We start from the raw sequence: 22,904 nt of genomic DNA, 5'->3' as shown, positions 1-22,904 counted from the left end.
GGTCAATCCAGATATATAAGGCAAGACTAGTAGTCAAAGGATTTACTCAGAAATTTGTATAGACTTCTTCGATACGTACCCTCGTGTCACAAAAATCTCAAAGATTTGTGCCTTGTTTTCAATAATGTTTATTCATAAGTTGCACAAACATCATATGGATATAAAGACTGTATTTTTAATAAAGATATAGTTGAGGAGATCTGTATGGAGCAACCGCTAGGTTTTGAAGCACCTGGCTTAGAAGGCAAAGTGTGTAGACTTAAAAAAGTCACTTTATGGCCTTAAGCAAGCTCTAAAGCGGTGACACGAGAAATTTTACAGAACCATTTTGAGTTTTAGTTTTATTGTTAATGGAGCGGATGCATGGATGTATTAAAAATGTTTGAGACTAATTGTTTCATTATAAGACTTTATGTTGATGACAAGTTATTATTCAGTACTAACATTGAATGAATTAACAAAACTAAAAATTTCTTGTCTACTAAGTTTGAGATGATGAACTTATGAGAGGTTTATGTTATCTTAGGAGTTAAGGTTACCAAAACTGATAAGAGATTTTCTTTAAACCAAACACACAATATCGAGAAAGTGTTAAAGAAATTTGATAGTTTTGATGTCACCCATGTCAGAACTCCTTATGTCTATAGTATTCAACTCATTAAAAATAAAGGAATTAGTATTCCCTAGCAAGAGTATGCTAAAATTATCAAGAGCCATATATTTTTAATGAACTAATATTACCTATGATGTGAGTAGGTTAAGTAGATATACTCATAATCCTAATGGTGAACATTAGATTGTAATAAGAAGCTTACTTAAGTTTCTTAAAGGTATTATGGATTGGAAACTTGATTTTGTTGGCTACCCTTGGGTACTAGAAGGATACTGTGATGCCAACTGGGTTACTATAATGATGAAGTAAGCTCTACGAGTGGGTATGTTTTCACCTTAGGTGGCACAATAATCTCGTGGTAGTCTACTAAGATGACATGTATCGCTCACTCTACAATGGAGTCAGAGTTCATTGCTCTCGACTTAGCTGGGCAAGAAGCTGAGTGGTTCAAAAACTTGTTAGCAGAAATACCCTTGTGGGGAAAACTGACTCCTCTAGTGTCATTGTTATGTGATTCTCAATCTACAATATGTGTGGCTCAAAACCAAGCTTACAATGGTAATAAGAGACACATTCGCATCATAAATGAATCATTGAGACATTTAATAAGGAAAAAAGTATTCTCTTTAGAGTATGTGAAGTCAGAGATGAACCTAGTTGATCAGCTTACCAAAAAGTTAAAAATTGGTTTTGGATTCATCGAGGGGGATGGATCTAAAACCCATTCGCTGAGAAATTCATGGTGGATACCCAACTTAGTTACCTAAGTTCAATGTGGTCAAACGAAACCATAGAAAGACTCATAGTGTACATTCTCTTACCTATCCCTATGACGAATAATTTACATTCACAAGATAATCTTAATTTCTCTTAATAAATTCATAGCCTAGGCTTTGGGTGGCCTTAGTGAGAATGACTTGATGAATTTACCAATTTTTGGTTGAATATATATTCTTAATAAGTTCACAACCCAGAGTTGAGTGGGTAGTCCTAATCATAAAAGACTAGGTGAACTTACCGCTTAAGAGGGTGAGTTTTCTTAAAACTCTTAATAAATTCAACCCAATAGTTTGGGTGTTCCTAGTGATAATGAAACATTGAATTCACCGAATAATGAGGTTGAACATTTATCCTTAATGATTTCTTTACCTAGAGTTTGGGTGGTTCATTTATAATGAACTTGAAGAAATTCACCTTACCTATATATGAGGATAAACTGTTGTAAAAGCTCTTAATTATTTCATAGCTTGGTTTTGGGTGGTTAGTTGTGTGTTATGAGTTAACCCTAATCTTAGAAAGTTCAAGATTCGTTCACGTATCTAAGAGAAGAATTACTCATTTTCACTATATACGAATTTCAGATACGTTCACTAGTGCTTAAGCAACAAATTTCACTATTGCTCTTCTCAAGTTTTAAACTCAAATTTAAAAAAAAAAAATCATTCACATTAGTGGGGGAATGTTGGTAATAGTTATGAAGGATAAGGGAATATGGGCATAGTATCCCGCATTGGGAGGGAATATCCTTTGTGAATGGTATTTAAAAATTCTCCTCTTCCCTACTTTGTTAAATGTGGTTAAGACAACTCCCTCGTACGCATGCGCATCGTTCGTTCGTCCGTCGTGGTCGTGGTCGTAAGTGTCCTCGACACGTTCGTGCGCGTTCTATTTTTTCAAAGCAAATCCAGAAGAATTTTCTTTTAAAAATACTTTTGTAAAAAACTGAAATGAAATTCTCAAATGGTATTTATAGAAAAATAAATATTTTCTATATGTATTTAATACATAAAATTTGCTGACTGTTTTCATTACTGGCTGGAGTAGTTTATGGGATTATTTGTTGTAATTTAACAGCTATAACAACTGTGTATTTCTGTAGAATTATTTGTTGGAATTCTACAGACCGTATCGAGACGAGTAAGTGGCCAGATGCACTCTGTACTATTTTTCAACAGCAAATTAATTTCTGATTTAAATCAACACTCTGATTTACAACTGTTTGACTAGCTGTTTAACACTTTTCTCTTTGAATCTGGACAAGTTTAGGTCTAGGTTTAGCCAGCTAGAGTCAATCCATATTACAAATTTACAGACATTAAATACATAATTAAAATCTGTATTTATTTCATATTTTAATTGGACAATTTTAACCCCATTTCAAATCTATAAATAAAAGATTATTTTGAGCTTTTTAACTAACTCAAAAAAAAAAAACATTCTCTCATCTTGCTTTCTAAAATTTCTCTATTTTCTCTACAAAATACTTCTACAAAGTATTCCTTCGGTGTTAAGAGAAAAATCAAAACCACCGCACGTTCACTCTGAACTTCGGATTGAGATTATTTAGAGCTATCGTGTTAACTTCGGGGACAGACGTTTATATCAACGATTACAGTCATCGAGGCAAATTTTATTTCTAAGACAATGATTTTATACCACGACACGATTCATTCCTTGTTGTTTATTTTATTCTGTTTAATTATCTAGTTAGAGCTGACGATTCGATTTTGCAGTATTTTTATAACACCTAATTTTTCATCTTGACAATTTGGACCGACTCGGGTCATACACAGTTTTGGTGGGTGAGTCTCCCAACCAAGATTTTCTACATATACAAGGACTCAAACTCAACACTTGCTTAAGCAATATCAAACTGCTTACCACTTGAACCAACCCCGTTGGTATTCATAATTTATTTTAATCATTGGCAACGCACACACCTACAGATACAGCTGCTCGAATTGAAAATATCTAGGAAAAATAACATTCCTCCTAGTAAACTTTAAATTTTGAATCATGATGGTATAGATAAAAAAATGATAATAATTTGTGTAGCATCTAATTTAATTTAATTGATCAATAAATAAAAAGTAAATAACTATAAAAAAGAATCCAATAAATAATAATTGATTGATAACTTCAATTTCTTCCTTTTTTAATCATATATAGATATCAAAATCTTCTAGCTACAACAACTTTTAATCATGTATAGACGTGAAATGTCTTAATCTCATAGTAATGACATCCCACCAAAAAAATATCAATCATCTTTGTTTAATGCAAATCTAAGTTTGGTCCAATCATACTCTAAATCAGTGGAATCGGGTACCCAATTCTTTTGATTTATTTCTCTTAGGGGTCTTTCTAAATTCCAATTAAAGGCAATACATCGAATAGTGCTTTTATATATAACAAATGAAGTATTGTTGCAATTTGCAAACGACATTAACATGTAACGAATTTTGATTAATTACGTGATATGCATAAGAGTCACCATCTTATAAAGTAGTACTAGCAATTGAATTTTGATTCCTCTACCAATCTTTTATCTATTTATTTATTTATTACCCTTCAATTATTTAATTTTGCTTGTATGAAAACAGCCAGTAAATTTGACCCGTGAGAACAAAATAATTAATTTGTTCAACCATTAATCTCCACGAATAAAAGAAATATGTGCTTTAATGGTATTTTTAATTTCTGAGATTAAATTCTTAACAAATTTTTATTTAGTTTAATTTAGTGAATATGAGCCTTGGAGATACAAGAGATGTTCATCTCACATCAAAAAAAAAGGAGGTCATAGAATTTATAAGCATCGACACATATTTCATTGTACATATTTTTTTGAGGAAAATGGTAATAATTTTGTGACAAGTAATATCAAATTGATTCTTTAACTATCTAATTTTACATTGAACGTCCCAATAGGTGAGATGAATAAGGTGGACAACTTTGATGATGACTCGTGACGAACGTGTCACAAGAATGAGTGAAAGAATATATCACGTCTTAGAGAGATGTGAGACATTAATTCCACATTAAAAAGGAAAAAAAAATCTTAAAATTTATAAACGGTGATATTATACATCTTATTAGATAAATCATTTTGAAAAATATAAATAAACTTATGACAAATCTTTACTTAAATATTAAGTTTTTTTAAAAATATAAATGATAATGAACTCGTGATAAATCTCTACTCAAATATTAACCCACATCTATTGTTTTAGGTCTTTCACTAAAGTTGACAGGGATGCAAACAAATCAAATCAAATTCACGTGCATTTGCGTCAATGTCATAGTCGTTAAGGCCAAGGGCTTTACCCATCCTAGGACCCACATGAAATATATCCTTTCCTACTGCCCTAAGCGTTAATACAATTTGGCAATGGCTGGTTGAGCCCCAAAGCCATGAATGTCCCCTTTGGAAACAAAAAGGGTCCAATACCCTTCGCTTTTACGCCTTGAACCCCCGCCCCCTCCCACCAAATGGGTCCAATACCCCACGGTTACTAAGCAACCTAATGCACCTATCAAGCTTGAAAGAGACGCGAGCTAATGAGAAAAATTAAGAGGGAAAAAGGTTGTAATCCATTGTAAGGAAGTGATTATTGAATGATTGAAACAAGTTGAGGTGATTGCTACATACTATGAACAATTAAGTTGAATTTAAGATGATGATGGGGATGACAGCTCAGATATCTTATCCATTGTAAAAGGCATTTGCTTTGTTTCATACTCAACACCATTAGTGAGGACTTCAATAGCTATCTTTATATAGTACTTCCTTCGTATTTCTTTCACAAATTGCATTTTATGTTATTTATCCTTCGTCTACTAAAGTCGTTAGAGTTTCATATTCTCTGATTAAGTGTCATCATTTGACGTGATTGTTGACATGCATATTGATAAACTAAATTTATTATCTAATAGTTATATTTATTTAATCTATCAACCCATTAATAGTCATCATCACATTAGACCTGACACCAACGATTATAACTTGTATATAAGCCATCATGCAAAAGTGGAGAAAGATTTTCTCTCTGTTAGACTCTTCCTCTCATTATTCATCATCTTTTTTAAGATCAATTATTCTTTATCTTCTCGTAGAACCATTGATTATAACTCTACACTCAAATTAAAAGAGATAAATCGTCAAAAACTATTGTAATCATATTTCTCTTATCAATATTTCTATTTGAAAATTAATTTAAGAAAGCAGACCAAAACAAAGGCGGGTCCTCCTTTGAATTTGGATAACCACAACCTTTGTTTTCGTCTGTGCTATCTCTTTGCCCACGCCATTGCATTTGTAACCCCAAATCCAATTGCCTTATCTCTGACATTTTGTTCGTGCTAAGGTTGTTTGAGGATGCAAATAGGGTAATCACCAAAGAACTGCTGCCAACCAGAAATCTCCTCATTAACTTATCCCTTCTCTTATCTTCTTTATATGGTACATTAAATAGATTGAATTATTTGGTCCACCAAATAAAATCAATGCTCATTCCTCATGATATATATCATTAAATGGGGAATTATATTTTCCCTCGTGAAATATTTATTTATTTCACTGTTGTTCAAGCTAGTCATCTTTGTTCAGGAATGAATATGGGTCGGATTTAGGTTAATTTGATCTAAAAATTATACATCCTTTATCCGACTCAAACCCAACCCGAGAATTACACACTCTCCACCTGACTCGAACTCGAACTCAAACTGACCCGACTCGAAATAATATATTTATAAAAATTATTATTTTTTCTAATAAAAATATGGATTTAATTGATAAAAAATAATATATAGAGAGGTGTTATTGCAATTATCCCTAAATATATAACGTAAAATTATTTTTTCTCTGGGTCCGGTTGGATACTTTTCATCCTAAACTATTATTTTTAAAAATCCGACCCAATGGGTTGGGTTAGGTCAAAACCCGTCGGGTTCGGGTCTCATGCCCATCCCTATATTTGTTCTCTCATGTTCATTTAGGTCATAGATTCTAGACTCACTAATAACACTTCCTTTCCTTCCCTTAGAGTTTCTTTCTCCTCCCTTTTAGGTAGAGTTAAAATTAAATTTAGAATTTATTCAAAAATAAGTGTACTCTATGATTAAAGGTTATTTATATGATTTATATAATTATCAAAATCCAAATTTCCAGAAAGCTTTATATATAATTTCATTTCCCTAGGAACAATTGGAATATAGTCATATACGCTAAGCTACTTGGATTTGGTTTTTTTCTCAATATGACAGTTCAAAAACAAAATTTGTAAAATAGAATTGACATATTTTTAATTTAGGATCTATGACATTTTTTTAATACATAAAACTTATTATCTCGAGGTGACGAGTTTGAATAAAAAATATTATTTGAGTAAACTCGTCACCTTAACATGATAAATTTTTAAAATATTGTAACAAATATCGTAGATCTCAAATTAAAATTATAACAATCCTATTTTACAAATTTTATTTTCGGACTGCCTTGGGAAAAAAGCCACTTGGATTTAGAACTAGTATTTTTCCCCATTGGATGAGGCCTTTTCTTGGATTTACAAAACAAAAAATATATAATAGATTTGTTTAAAGGTTAGATCAGACTTGAATTTGTTCACACTCTTGATCATGGGCTGCAAGACCTATGGAATACATAAGACATGCTCTGGTTTTTAATGGCTTCATTGGCCACCTAAATACAACCAACTCTCTACTGGAAAGGTCCCTTCTGCACTGAGCCAACCCGTAAAGTTTCTCCGATCCTACAGCTCCGTCTCTCCGACGGCATACATTCTGGGCCAACTCACTCAACAACTCCGTGGTCTTCTGATTGAAGGTCTCGGGTTTACTCACGTTATTCAAGTTCCACATGTAGAACCTATTTAGATTATTAATCTGGCCGAAGAACTCCACGTTCGAATTTGATATTGATTAAGTCTGAATTTTATTGTGATTCTGAATATGACATCTATTCGAACGAATTCATAGTTCTAGTAGAAAGTGTTACGATAATTGTATGTACACACATAAATACACTTAAAACGATGTCATTATATATTAAATTAATATTTTATTTAAAATTTTAGATTTATCTCTATATTTCCTTGTATGAAATTATTCAAAATATTGTTTTCTTGAAAGTATATAATACTCAAACACTTGGAAGATTAATAAATAAGCACAATATTGACCTACCACTTGATTTATTTAACTATGTTTTTTATGCTTAGACGTAATGGCTTTATCTTTGTGCAATTATCTGAAGTAACAACTGCCAACCCCCTGGTCTTCTCATCGAATGAATCGGATTCACTCACCTTATTCAAGTCCGATTCGTAAATCTCGTATAAATTATCGATTCCGCCGTGGAATGGAACATTCAAAAATCTTAGAAGACAAGTATCGTATCGGATGACTGCAGCACCGTAGTCCGGGCAGTGCATCCGTATGAAACAACCCGTTTTAAGAATACATGTTTTGCAATCGGTGTCGGAGTAGTCGCGTCTACAAAGTGCGAGACTGTACACCTTATCCGGTGTTTCACCTACTACACCAAGGGCGAACCGTCTGGGAGGAGCATTAGTAGAGAGGTACAGGATGAGCTTATTTAGGTTGGCTTCAAAATTATAGGAGGATTGATTCCTAGAGTTGGAACAACCAAAGGAAATAGGATTTGAACCAGCTCCGAAAGAGTCGGAACAACCAAAGTAACTAGCATCAGCTCCGAAAGCTGTTTTGAGATGGCATAATGAGATAAATAAAATAGAGGAATTTTGAAGACGACATTGTTGTTTATAATTTGTTTGAATCTTGGGATAAAAAATGCTATTATTAATGTTGTGGGGGGGGGGATGAATTAATTGATTATTGAAAGTGGTTAAACATGCATGATGCATGTATGACTATTGAGTGCTAAAATTCATAGATTTTTAATTTTAAAAAAAATATTGAATATTACGTGCGGGTGATGAACACTTCTAACATGGGGGTATTACTTGCCATGGAATGCGCTTGGACCACGGCTGGACCCGATCTGAGTCGTACATCCTTTTCTGTTTGGTTTATTTACAAGTTTAGTTCTTTTATTTTTGTATGTTGTTTAATTTAGTTCTATATTTTGCATGAATAATTTATGTTTTGGCCCTAAAATTTTTTATTTCTTCCAATTAAGTCCTGCCATGCTTAAGGATTTTGTTCTAACTTAGTATTTTAATAAAGTTTTGACCCTCACATGTTTAGAATCTTTTGAACAAGTCCTTAAACTTAGAAGTAATAAAACTTTATCCCCCAACTTTCCGATAAATAATCATGTGTATAGCAACTTTCAAGGAATTTAGGTGGCGTTTGGTTGGCATGAATCCCTTGGAATTAAGGGGAATTGGAATCCAATTCCACCACTTTCCCATGTTTGGTTCAAGTTTTCCAAGGGAATTAGAATCTCTCATGGCTTCAACTTTCCATCAAATGAGGGAAAGTGGATTTCATTCATTTTATGATGGAATTCAATTCCCTTGTTGGAGAGAATTGAAATTTGACCATACTACCCTCATCAATCTTTTGGTAACTTATTCATATATTGAATAAAAATATTTTTTTTATTTCGGGTCGTGTTTCTAATTCATATATTCGGGTCGGGTGAAACTTTATTTTGGTCGGGTCGGGTCGGTTTTTTTAAGTGTGATATTCAGGTCGGGTCAGGTCGAGTTCGGGTTTAGGGTGGAAAATACTCGACCCCAAAAATATATATAATTTTACCTTATATATTTAGAAATAATTACAATAATACCCCTCTATCTATAATTTTTTTTCAATTAAGTCATTGTTTTTATTGAATAAAAATATTTTTTATTATTTCAGGTCGGGTCGGGTCGGATTTCTAATTCATATATTCGGGTCGGGTCGGGTCGGGTTTAGTGTGAAAAATACCCGACCCGACCCAAAAAATATATAATTTTACCTTATATTTAGGAATAATTACAATAATACCCCTCTCTCTATATATTTTTTCCAATTAAGTCACTCTTTTTATTGAATAAAAATAATTTTTTTATTATTTCGGGTCGGGTGAAACTTTATTTTGGTCGGGTCGGGTCTCGGATGGAGGTTCCCTTGTTCTCGGGTCGGGTCGGGTGGACCAAAAACCCAAACCGACCCGACCCATGGCCATCCCTAATTAGGATGATTTTAACTTATGATGTTTATTAGAATGATTTTTATAATTTATTGAAATGAATAATCAATCAATAAAATTAAAATTAAAATTTATTTATTTTTTTAAATTTTTATAATATATTGCTACATGTAATTTATAAAACAAACAAAAATTAAGCAAAAAAAACAAGAAGGGCAATCCTGTCATTTTACATTATTGAAATCAAATTCATATGACATGTCTGTGAACCAAACAGAATATGGAATTGGATTCCAATTCAATTTCCTGCCAACCAAACAGAATATGGAATTGGATTCCAATTCCTGACAGATTCCAATTCCTTCACAGATTCCAATTCCCTCATAAACATTCCAGCGAACCAAACGCCACCTTAGGGTATGACCTAAATTCAATCGCATATGGTGAGAATTGGGCAAACAATGGGATTTGGCCTAAACTCAATTGGATATGATTAGGGCTATAAATGAATAGTGTTCAGGGAACTGCTCGTGAATCATTCGTGTAGCGTTTATTTATGTTCATTTGTTCAGTTAAATAAATGAGTATGAACAAAATTTGTTGTGTTCATTTGATAAATGAACGAACAAACACGAATAATGATGTGTTTGCTTTGTTTATATTCATGAACAAGCTTGTTTATGAGCTCATTTATGGACTCGTTCAATTATGTTAATGAACAAGCTCATTTATCCGATTCTCCTTTTACTTTTATTTTTTTACATTTTAAATATCGGTGAAGGTAAGGACTAAATTGAATTTTTGTAGCTTGTAGATGAAAGGGTAAAACTAAAAATTGAATATATAAACAAACGCTAAACGAACATGTTCATGAACTCTAAATGAACACGTTTGTGAACATATAAATGAACACATTCGTGAACATACTAATGAACACATTCGTGAACATATAAACGAATACGTTCACGAACATGAACACGTTAAAAACAAACAAACAAACATACAAACATGAACATAACATTCTTCGTTCAAGCTCAATTAATTTACACCCCTAGGTTATGACCCTATGGTGAGAACTAGGGATGCGCATAGGTCAGGTTGGGTCAAGTTTCCGACCAACTCAACCATATCTAAAAAATATACACCCTCCACTTGAAACTCGACCTAACCCAAAACAAATATATTTATAAAAAAATATTACTTTTATTTAGAAAATAGGGATCTAATTGAAAAACAATATAGAGATGAGTTTATTCCTAAATATATAAGGTATAATTACATTATTTTCAGGTCGAATATTTTTACTCTAAATCTGAACCTGACTCGACCTAAATGTTAGGATCGATCGATCAACTGAAATATGCCAAGAGGAAGGTGAATTAGCTTTTTGAAGTTTAAGGAGTAAGAAGTATAACGATAGAAAATTTTGCACAATGATTTATAGTGGTTCAACTCCCTTAATGAAGTCTACATCTACTACCTAAGCTCCTCACTTAGGATTTTCCAACAAATCCACTAATTTGTTCTATCTTTTTCAAGGATAAAGAGATAACATTTACAAACTCCCTAACTTTTCAAAGGCTTAGCTAGAACCAAAACCCCCTTTACAAAGGAAAAGAATTACAAACAAGAAAACCTCTAAAAAGGAAGGTGTTTACAAATTAAAGCTCACAAAAAACACAAATATTTACAAGAGAAAGAAAATAAAGAATGAAAAACTTTTCTCTTGTGTTTGATTGCTTGGATAGGTGTTAATGTACTTCTTCAAGTGTCTATAGAGTGTTTTTATATGTTGGAATAAGTTATTAGCCGTTAGGGATGATTTGAAGCCATTGGAAGTTGAAAAATCTGCAATTCTGGAAATGGGTTTCGAAACCTGCATTTAAAATATTTTACCGTTGGTATGGGGGTTTTGAAACCTTTGGCAATTTTTGCATTCTGCCATAGAGGGTTCGAAACCTCTTGAAGGGGTAAACCAGGCCTAAATTGCCTATTTCAGATTTTAAAAACTTATATTTATTTTTGCAATGTTTGAACAAATTCAATTTAGTTCAAAAACATTTTTGTCCTTATTTGTTATATCAAAATATTAGGCATATGGTGAGAACATATGGAAAAGGGGAATTTAAGAATATTAGGATTTGGGGTTTAAGTATATTTAGGGATTCAGGGGATTCTAGTGACGATAAAGATCTAACAATGAGTGGATGATCATTTAACAACGGTTGATGCAGTAACAGAGTTAAGTTTTTTTTAAAACAAATTGACCTTGTTAGGAAAATAACTTTAATTTTTTAACATAAATTTGAAATGTGTTAGGTTTTAAGTGGTTAACGAATTTTTTTAAAGTTGTGGCAAATTAGACACTTAAAATAATAACGAAAAATATTTAACCTAAGATGATTATAAGATAATATTTTAACAACACATACATATTATGTAGATATAACTGATTAAAATTTCTAAAAATAACATTTTCAGTGGCTACTACCACTTAATATATTAAAAAAATACTTATTAGTTCATGTAATCAAATAACTATAGACACACACCTCTAGAAAAATGGGTGACATTACATAAATCTTAGAGAATAAATGGTAATGTTAATACTAGAAATATCCATACAATATGATTTTAATTAATTTAATGACACATGAAATTACCTAATAAAAAACAAATATATATAAACAATGTGTTTTTCTATGAGTAATTTATAGAAGTAAGATTTGAACTCCAATGGCCAAGAATCCGGCAAGGGTCCAGCGTGAAGCCGAGTAAGGTATTTCACCGTCACTACTTTCCCTGTCCTCCGTAGTGGTGGTCGGCGTGGTGGAGCCATTGTAGTTAGGATTACTGTCATACAACGATTGAATCCCTTGTATATCATCATCTCCCGGCTCCACTTTCCTCGTTCCCGAAGTGATCATAGGGTACATAATCGCATCTTCTACCGATGAATGCCCCAGCCCCAACAGATGTCCGATCTCGTGGACCGCCACCGTCTTCAAATCCACAGTCGAAGGCATCGCTGATCTCGAGACGTCGTCGAAAACGACCCAGTTCTCGTCAGCATCTAAATGGAACCCATAGTATAAAATAGCAGTTGCGGCATCTGTCACGGTTGCGGATGTTGCGGACGTTATGTAACGTGTTGCGGCTGTCGCGGGCGTGATTTTTTCCTCAAAAATCACAATACTTCTAAAATATTTTATTACGTTGCGTTAATATTGCGTCGCGTTAATATTGCGTCACGGTGACCTTCAAAATCGTTACGATGCGGTCGTTACCCTGCATTGCGACTGTAATTTAATATCATGCTAAAACCCCATCGAACGGTTCTCCGTCTCCATGGTCTCCGTTGTAAAAATCGATCGTGATATCGGCGGTGGAGTACGAATCCGTTTCCGTGAACGTCAGAGGCGTAACGGTGGATCATTTCTGGGAAGCGCGAGTGAACACTGTCTTCACCTCGTCCGTCAATTCATTTCCGGGTAAGAAACCGTACGTCAAGTCCCGTCTGTTAACGGGCCAACGCGGCGTTCCGGGGAAGAAAGTGTAATGACCCGTCGTGTGGAAGTGTCCGACGACGGTTTGGAAAGATGACGATTTACCGGAGTTCATGGAAGATGTTCCATTGACAATATAAACGTTACTGCATCTGGGTCGCACGATCTGTTCGAGAGTCCGATCATCGAGTTGACCGGTAACGTCAAGGTTGAAATTCTGCTAGTATGTCTTTAAAGCCTTTTCAAGCTCGTCATCGAAATCGTCGGTGAAATTAGACGACGTAGAGTTGAGGATGTAACCAAAGTTGCTGAAGTATCGTTTGAGCTTAGACTAGGGATTCAAAAAATGGTCATGTAACGGTATAACGACAGTTATATCACGGTATTGGCGGTCTTCGTTACCGATATCAGTCGAAATCATGGTGTGAAACGGAATCACACCCATAACGGCCGATAACGGCCGCAATTTAACGGGTAACGGTCGATCGCGACTATAACATACCATTTTTCCCATTAATCCCCGTTACAACATCAAACATCACCAACACCATCGAATTTTAGACATTATACTATTTATATCATTTTTAATTTTATCATTATTTTTAAAGAGAATAACATTTCATTTTACCACTAAGATAACTTAGTAGGTTTCACAAGAGTTAATTTTCGATGAACTAGGTAAATGTAAGCCACTATAACGATGGAAATTTTTTCTTAATTTGATCAAAAGATTAATATAGTTTAATTTTAAATTAATTCAACATAGGGATGGCAAACGGGCGGGTCAGGTGCGTATACTCCCTCCCCCATCCCCATACCCACCTAATATTTTTCAATCTACCACCCGCCCACTACCCATGATGGGTACAAATTTTCAAATCCACACCCGCCCACGCGGGTACATTTTCAAATCCATCCCCACACCCACTACCCACTAGCGACGTACCCATCTAGACCCGCCTAACAGCAAACTAATGGGATGTTGGAGTTGGTTCCCAGACAGTTCGTGATAAGGTAGCAACGCATGCTTCAATTTGTCAGAGGAGTGGCTCTACGAATGTTTTGGAGACATATTGTAGGGAGCATGTAGTCGCAGAGCTGGATTGTTGAGTTGCTTTCGATGTTAATGCTCATAGTGCGCCTAATATGGGTTTTGAGGGGCTAAAGAACATGGAAACTGTTGTTTTTGATGTTAATGCATATAGTACGGCTAATTTGTGTTTGAATGGGCAGCATGGGCTAAAGAACATGGAAAATGACGTGGTTAGTGGGATTATGAGTTTAATCAAAGGGCCGAATATTTCCCTAATTAAAGACCAGATTAAAGACTAAATATCCTTAATATTTGGTTAAATTATATGTTATATATTATACAATATTAAAATTTATAAATTAGTCCCTAAAATTACACCTAAATTCATAATGATCCAAAATTTAATAGATATTTAGCTGGGCGGGCGGATGCGGGGCGGGCGGATGCGGGGTGAGTAATGTCTCAAACCCATTACCCGCCCACCACCCACGACGGGTACCACTTTATAAATCTACACCCGCCCACTACCCGCTAAAATTATACCCATCCCAACTCCAATTGGAGCGAATACGATACAAAATCTACGAAACTGTACCCGTTTGCCATCCCTAATTCAACAGTTACAAATGGTGGATTGAAAAAATGTTAACTTTTAGATTCTATTAGATTGTTACCTCATTTTGACGTTGTTTTTGTCATTATTTGATGGTTTATGTAGTAAAAAAGCATTAAACTACTGTTTTTTTTTATTTCTTTCTTTCAATTTAAACTTATTGAAAAATCTTTCAGTCTACTCAAATCTCAATTAAAAACTATATATTTTTTTACTAAAAGTATCATTTCCATTATTGAGATTTTAATCTCGCTTCATTCATAAAAAAAATTGAACTTTGTAGTGAATGCAAAACCTTAAGAATTCTTTTAAGAAAGAAAACTTTAATGTGCCATGTCAGCATTTAGTGATCAAATAAAAAATAAATTAAAATTTTAGTGAATATAACATGCATTTAAAGTAAAAGCATCCTAAAAGTTTAATGACTACCAGAGTAGTTTATCCATGTTATATAAATTTTATAATTTCAAAGGACTGAATGATAGTTTTACTGAGAGGCTACCTAACCTTTGTTTTAAATGCGGGAAATGATCACGTACGTGTGACACCTTTAATATATGGATAAAAATGTATAAATAAAAAATGATAAATTATATCATTAATCATTAAATTCTTTAGACTCTACAAGTTGAACTTCAAAGTTTATCATTCACTCAATTTAGTTGTTACCTTTACTAATATTTAATATAAAAAAAGGAGAATTAGATAAATGAATAAGTAAACAAGCCTATAAATAAAGCAATAAACAAGTTTATTCGTAAACATAAATGAAGAGAACATATCTTTATTTGTATTCATTCGTTTAATAAATTTATTTAAATTAATAAACTAACATAAAGATTTACAAGCAATTGATCAAATGTTATCTTCATTTACACCCCGTTTATTTATCATGTTTTAATTTCATCCTACCACCTATACGATGTCGTTTAACCGATAAAAAGGCACGAAGGACAACATGCCTCGAGAAGGAAAGTCTACTTCTCCCTTTCTCTTCTTCACCCCAGTTGAAGAAAAGTGCAAAATTTTATCGAATTGAACCCTGACACATGAAAACCCTAAACCATTAATTAGAATAAAGACAGGCCGAAAATTCGAGTTTTTTTTGTTACATCTGCATTCGAAGCAACTTCTGATAATCTCACGAACTGCAGCACAGAAAATGAGTCGTTATGATAGCCGCTCCGGCGATCCCTCCTCCTACCGTGACCGCAGAAGGTAACTACTTAGACTTTTGCGTTTGCCCCTTAAAATTTTAATCTAATTTTCACTTTTTATATGTTTAACGTCATTTATTATTCTGGGTATTTTTTATATCTAGGTTAATCCGTTCAGTCATTGCACTTTTTTGTCCCGAAATTAGTGGATTAGAACTGACTAATTATTGTTTCTTTTCAGTTTTAGCTGTGTTTTTTCATCTAGGCTTTGTGTTTCTTTAGTTTTGATTAACAGGAGACTTAATGTTATTTTTTTTTTAAATTGAATTTGTTTCTGTTAAATATTTCAGTGAAATTCATGTTGTTTTAGCTACCTATCGTTCTAAACGATATAATTTAAGTTCAAACATAGCTGCATTTCACTAATTGTAACGCTGACTTTGGTTTATAGGCAAATCTTCTATTTTTGTAATACTTGAAGTTTCTAGTCTCATATCTAACATCGTAGTTACTTCGCTTCTCTGTTTATTCTTTGTGATGGTACAGTGGCTCAGGGTTTGGTGGGGCTTCAGCATACGGTGGTTCGGTGCGGCCCTTGTCCAGCAGAAGGGACTATGATGCTGCTGAACCACCTAGGAAGTTGGATTTGGATGGTTTGACTCCTTTCGAAAAGAATTTTTATGTTGAATCCCCTTCGGTGGCAGCAATGTCAGAGACAGAGGTGGAGGAATATAGGAAGCGGAGAGAAATTACAGTTGAAGGTCGTGATGTTCCAAAGCCTGTGAAGAGTTTTGCAGATGTGGGATTTCCGGGTAATTTTTGCTGGTTCTGTTAATGAAAAAATCACGTTAAAGGAAATGTTTTCTTTAGCGACCAGAATACTAGGTGTGCCTTTTTATAACCTGGCCGAGGTTTATTGCATGGAGAACGTAGTTGATGAATCCTATTTAACGCTTAACCTTTTTTGTCATTTACTTAGCTAGTTTTCTGTGTTCTTTGCACATTTTGGATTCAATTAGTGACAAGAGGACAGGCCCAATATTTTTTTATTAGTTGAAGATTCTCAAATATGTGTTTGCTCGCAGAGAAGACATCGATGTGCTTCAAGACTGAACTAGACAGCCATAGTTTTGACAATATTTGTAGATATGCTCATTGTAAACTTAGTAATTAGAGTCATCTTAAACCTTTAGTTTACTTACATCTTTGTTGATATGCTCTTCTTTCTTCTAGATGTTAAATCATTGACATTTTACTGCTGCCGTGTCATGAATTGTTAAATAGTCTAAGAGTGTTTTTCTGTTGTGCAAAAGTGTTTGTGCGTACGTCTTATATTAGAGTAAAAAGAATATCATTTTGATGGTTAGGTTGGTTGTTAGATTTACAGTGGTTTGGTATTTCTTACTTATACAGAATTTTATAATAGCTTTTGAAAATTATTTTGTTTGTAAGTGTTTTGGTTTTTTCTTATCTCTTTATAGATTCTTCTGTTATAATTGATATTCTTTTCTTATTCCAGACTATGTGTTGCAAGAGATTACAAAAGCAGGGTTTGTTGAACCAACAGCCATCCAATCTCAAGGCTGGCCAATGGCTTTGAAGGGCCGTGATCTCATTGGCATTGCTGAAACTGGATCGGGGAAGACACTTGCCTATTTATTGCCTGCAATTGTTCATGTAAACGCACAGCCAATTTTAGGTAAAAATTTCACTCGTTATCATGATTTAATTTTCTCAGCATTTTTTTAATAACTGGGACAGAATAACTTTTGGCTTCTTTGTATATGATTTCAGCTCCTGGAGATGGTCCAATTGTATTAGTATTAGCTCCAACACGTGAACTTGCGGTTCAGATACAGCAAGAGGCTGCTAAGTTTGGAGCATCATCAAGGATTAAAAATACATGCATATATGGCGGGGTTCCAAAGGGACCTCAAGTGCGTGATCTCCAGAAAGGTAAGTGGTAATATGCTTGGCTTGGCTGTTACTCTGTATTTTGTTGTTCCTGAACTGCTTGTGCTCTCGTATACACAGGTTTGATTTAAGATGCTTTCTGACATGTTTATTGTTAGTTTAAATAATTGGTTATCTTTTAGTTTGTAATTGCTTGAACTTGTTGGGTGTTAATATTGTTTGTTGGATCAGGTGTTGAGATTGTTATCGCTACACCAGGAAGGTTGATAGATATGTTGGACTCGCATCATACAAATTTGCGAAGAGTTACTTATTTAGTCTTGGATGAGGCAGATCGGATGTTAGATATGGGGTTTGACCCTCAGATACGAAAAATTGTTTCTCAGGTCTTTGTTCTTACCTTTCTCTTTCGTTATGTACTTCCCCTCAACCCCCTCCATTTTGCCCATGACAATTTACATTTTTTAACTCAATTTGGGTAGTACTGACAAGTTACTGCTTATGTATGTGGACGGTTCATTGTGAGCATAATGATTTCCTATGACATTTTCATTTTTTTAACTCAAGTATCATACTTCTAAAAAATGAGATGTCAGACTTTGCTAGTTGTGCTTGTTGCTTAATTTATCCAAGTGATGTGGTGGAAGTCAACTCTTTAGGGTGATAATAATGCTGACTTCAGAAGTCTAAGTTAGTGCTATCATTGTTCATGAAAATAATAGATTCATTGTTTTAGGTTACAGTACAATGTAGCCGTGCAACTATCTGAAGAAAAATGATTTAAAATGCAAAAGTATAGGTGTTACTGTCCAAATTTCTATTTAGTAAAGAATATGTGATTTGTGTAGGACCTCTAATTTTTATATAAGCAATCTCATTAATTAGCTTCACCCTCTAACTCACTCTCTCTTTCTCTGAGTGGTACTTATATTTAATGCAGATCCGTCCTGATCGTCAAACTTTATACTGGAGTGCAACATGGCCAAAGGAGGTTGAACAATTGTCAAGGCAGTTTCTTTACAATCCATACAAAGTAAGATGCTTCACAATTTTGGCAACTTTTACTAATTACCTTCTCCTGTGAGGAAATTTGACCAATTGCCTTTTGTTTTGACATTTGATTTTCTATCTAATGCTTTTGCGATCTCTATGTATTATCTCATTTGCTTTCTCTATTTTCTTTTATAACATGAAAATTTTTAGTCTTTCCAAATATAACTCTTGGCTTCTCAAATTTGTTAAATCTGATCTCAAGGAAAAAGTAGGATTTTGGCATCTGACTTTGTTATTTCTAATTTCTGTTATTTACATAAACATATTGTTCCATATGTCTTTTGTACAGGTTATAATTGGATCTGCGGATTTAAAAGCTAACCATGCGATTCGTCAACATGTTGACATTATTTCGGAGAGTCAGAAATATAACAAGTAGAGAACAGTTTACTTTGTTTGAATGGGTTTTGGTTTTTTTACCACTTAGTATTGTCGAGGCTGTTTATTGTGTTGGTGTTTCAGACTAGTGAAGCTGCTGGAGGATATCATGGATGGCAGCAGAATTTTGATTTTCATGGATACCAAGAAAGGTTGTGACCAAATCACCAGGCAACTTCGCATGGATGGTTGGCCTGCTCTCTCGATTCATGGAGATAAAAGTCAAGCTGAAAGGGATTGGGTCCTTTCAGAGTTTAAAGCTGGCAAGAGCCCTATAATGACTGCAACAGATGTGGCAGCTCGTGGCTTAGGTATGTATTAATAGCATGGGACCATGGGGTACACATTTCTAACGTGGACTGGCATCGTCATCTGGATTATTTATTAAATTTAGTTGGTGGCAGATGTGAAAGACGTGAAATATGTAATCAATTATGACTTCCCGGGATCTCTTGAGGATTACGTCCATCGAATTGGTCGAACAGGAAGGGCAGGGGCAAAAGGAACTGCCTACAGTTTCTTCACTGCTGCAAATGCCAGATTCGCAAAAGACCTTATTGTCATACTTAAGGAAGCTGGACAAAAGGTCAGTCCTGAATTGGCAGCGATGGGACGTGGAGCACCTCCTCCTCCATCAGGTTAGCTTACTGTTTTCCTTTTGGAACACGCAGGTGTAAGCAAATTCAATGAAATCGAATAGTTTTAGTTAGTTCTCGTAGCATTTGCACGATTAGATACTTGCTTCGAGGTGTTAAAGAAAACATTGGCGCATTGCCACACATTACGGAGATCATTGCTCTGGCTCTTCAATCCAATAGAAGTGAACCGGATGAATTGCCGGATATATTACTTTCAACTTTTATGCATGAATAAGAATCTCCATAGCATGTTGTAAGCAGGTTTTAAAAGCTTGATACATAATCTTTCCTACTAATTTGTTCATCTAACGAAGCAGGTTATGGTGGTTTCCGAGACCGAGGTAAGGGCTATGGTGGCAGCCGCCCTTGGAACTGATCAAGGAAAAGTGACCTCCATAAAGGGGGTCTGAACTGTGTTTGTTAATTTGTTTTGACTACCGCCTCTGGTTTTTGTGGGTTCAATTGTCATTACCTGTAAGACTATCTGGAAGAACAAGCATAGATGTAAACTTGTAAATCAATTTTCTATTTTCTGATTATCCATTTTTCCCCACTATATTTGACTTGCCTTTGTTTCCACTTTTATGATACCCAAATCAAACCGAATATTAGTTTGTTAATATTATGGTTTGCATTTTTAATTAAGTCTAATTTATCTTTACTCAGTTCCTCGTTAAACTTTATTCTCTCTCCTATTTTCCTCATCTAACTTTCAATTTGATCAATTTGTTCATTAAATTTTACAAATTAAATCATTTTGCTCACTTTGCCATTAACTATTTAGTAGCGTTATGACGTGATACAAACATTAAAATGACGTCGTTATAAAAAACTCAAATATACTCTTAAAAGATGTCGTTTCGGTGAGTAAATTATGAGAGTAAAATACAGTGACTCATGGTGTAATTTATCCTTTTTCCTTCTCTTCTTTTTCTCACCTTCATCCGCCATAGATGGTAGCCATTCGGTCTTAAATTTCATGGGTTTGTTCGTCTCGACCTCTTGAGTTTGAATCTGATAGTTGTTTTATCGAAAAATGTCTCAAAACCCGTGAAGTTGGATTGAAACGTTTCGATTTTCTCACTTTCAATCTCAAATTCGTGGACTTCGGATTAAGTTCTGTCAAAATGGAGGTTAGATTCAGATTCAAGGTGTCGAGCCGAAGTGATCCATCTCATTTTAGGACCGAATGACTACCATCTACGGCAGTCGACGGTGGCATGACCACCTTATGTATTTATTTTTAATTTTTATTATTTTATATTAAATAATAATAATAAAATATTACATCATTAGCTGTTAGAGATAAAACAGTCGTGTGAGCAAAATGATTCGATTATAAAATTCAATGAATAAATTGATCAAATCGAAAATTGGATAAAGAAAATAAAAGAGAGTATAATTTAGTGAGAAACAATATAATTTGCCCTAAAGATAATTATACGAATAAGTGATATGAACAAACAAAAAATAATTTTTGTATTCAATTTCCTAAGCATAACCTATATATTTAATTTTCCCATGTATTTAAATTTATTTTAGTATCAACTCTCATGAAAGATAACATGATATAAGTTAAGAGAAGAATTAAAACTAAATTGCTATAATTTTTAAATACCAAAGTTAAATTTATTAAATTAGAATTAAATTAATAAAATTTATAAATTTTAAGAATTACTTTTTTTGTATTATACTTTATTATAAATTTATTGTATTTTGAACGAAAAAAATAATTTAATTATAATAAAATTTTAATTAATTAATTCGATTATAATTTTGAAAGTTGATAACGTGACCACTAATTTTTAAACTAAAATGTTTGGTGGCTAATCAAATCAGCAAGGGCGCAAGCAACGTGAGGACAGAGAAAGATCGAAGCTTTAACGAAAAAGGAATCTCAACAATGAACGAAGGTCCAAAGCTCTACTATCACAAACCAATAAAGGTACAACGAAACTTTCTCATCCCAAAACCATTATTATATTTCCCAAACAAGACAAATGTAGATGCTCGTTTCTGTCCGGGGCCAAGTCGGAGCAGACCCGAAGCAATGAGAGCCCAGATGAGCCCAAACCAGATGAAGGTCCAGCTCAAGACCAATTGACAGCAGTTGGATGCAGAAAAAGAAAGAGATCCAGGTTGGTTTTTAGTAGTTGGAATAATTAGATAGTGGGGAATTAAAAAACTGTAAATGGTCAGTTTTGAGGGGGTTTTAACCACTAGAAACTATCAACCATGGTGGGATAGAAAAGAAGAGAAAACAGAAAAGAAACGGGGGGAGGACAAGGAGACAATAGATGATAGAGAAAAACAGAGACCATTCTAAAAAAAACAACATTTTCGATATTAAAGGATCAAGCATTGTAACAGAGGTTGGATTGTCGTTTTTCAGGAAAGCAATAACAAGCAAGGAACAATTATTTTGGTATCTTTTCTCTTTATTTCAATTTCTAGTAATTTTTATAAGTATTTTTATTTCTAAACAAGTGAAAATACAGGAAAAACTTGTTTGTTACATTACCTTGCTCGATTCTGTTCCCTATTTGTATTGTAGCCATCACTTAGCGTTTAGTTGGGGCGTTAAGTTTCCTTGAGTAGCTATCATCTGTAAGTTAGAGGTAAAGTCTTAAGAGAAATAAGTAGGTAATGGTGAGAGAACAGTAAGTTTACCTGTCGTTGAAATTTTCGTCTGGGGAAGACTCTCGACAGCGAGGATCGAAGGCCACAAAAGCATTACAATTCCCCACTATTTGGTGGCCATCTTGTTCTTCGGTCACCTCTATGAATCCCGGAGGAACTTAAATAATGACCTAAACAGTCCTAGATGATCCATTCTACGTTCTTTACCCTTCGTCCCCTTTGATCAAGATCCACGAAAGCTCCATTTGATTTCGTAAATTGGTTTCAAACCCAATCCCAACAGTCACCATTGTTGGTTCCTAATCAAAACCACAAAAAAACAAATGACATTACAAGACCCAAACTAAACCTAAAGTTTTTTTTTCCTATCATAAATCCCAAATTACAGCCCCCTAAAATTAATCACAAATCCTTAGAATTTTTCATCATTCTACCCAAC

At 34.0% G+C, this 22,904-nt stretch overlaps 1 protein-coding gene and 2 pseudogenes across 2 annotated transcripts; 1 reads left to right on the top strand and 2 right to left on the bottom strand.

Moving 5' to 3' along the window:
* The first annotated feature begins 1,291 nt into the window (after positions 1-1,291).
* On the top strand, positions 1,292-20,426 carry LOC120179689 (DEAD-box ATP-dependent RNA helicase 20-like). Of its 2 annotated transcripts, XM_039185222.1 has the most exons (12): positions 1,292-1,300; positions 8,872-8,876; positions 15,785-15,903; positions 16,389-16,654; positions 17,362-17,541; positions 17,637-17,798; positions 17,988-18,142; positions 18,697-18,789; positions 19,099-19,184; positions 19,272-19,498; positions 19,592-19,825; positions 20,143-20,426. In XM_039185222.1, exons 3-12 carry the CDS (start codon positions 15,848-15,850, stop codon positions 20,199-20,201), a joined length of 1,518 nt encoding a protein of 505 aa, XP_039041153.1. In that variant the 5' UTR covers positions 1,292-1,300; positions 8,872-8,876; positions 15,785-15,847; the 3' UTR covers positions 20,202-20,426. The 2 variants fall into 2 exon arrangements, with proteins under 2 accessions (XP_039041153.1, XP_039041154.1); XM_039185223.1 differs by lacking the exons at positions 1,292-1,300; positions 8,872-8,876 and having other exon boundaries at positions 15,684-15,903.
* On the bottom strand, positions 7,001-8,404 carry LOC120179628 (annotated as a pseudogene).
* On the bottom strand, positions 12,245-13,553 carry LOC120179627 (annotated as a pseudogene).
* Positions 20,427-22,904: the final 2,478 nt, after the last annotated feature.

Source organism: Hibiscus syriacus, unplaced genomic scaffold (assembly GCF_006381635.1).
Source record: "Hibiscus syriacus cultivar Baekdansim isolate YM2019G1 unplaced genomic scaffold, ASM638163v2 tig00112443_pilon, whole genome shotgun sequence".
NCBI classification, from domain to species: Eukaryota; Viridiplantae; Streptophyta; class Magnoliopsida; order Malvales; family Malvaceae; genus Hibiscus; species Hibiscus syriacus.
Note: the sequence above shows the minus strand (reverse complement) of the source record. Positions and strands in the feature narration are given on the sequence as shown.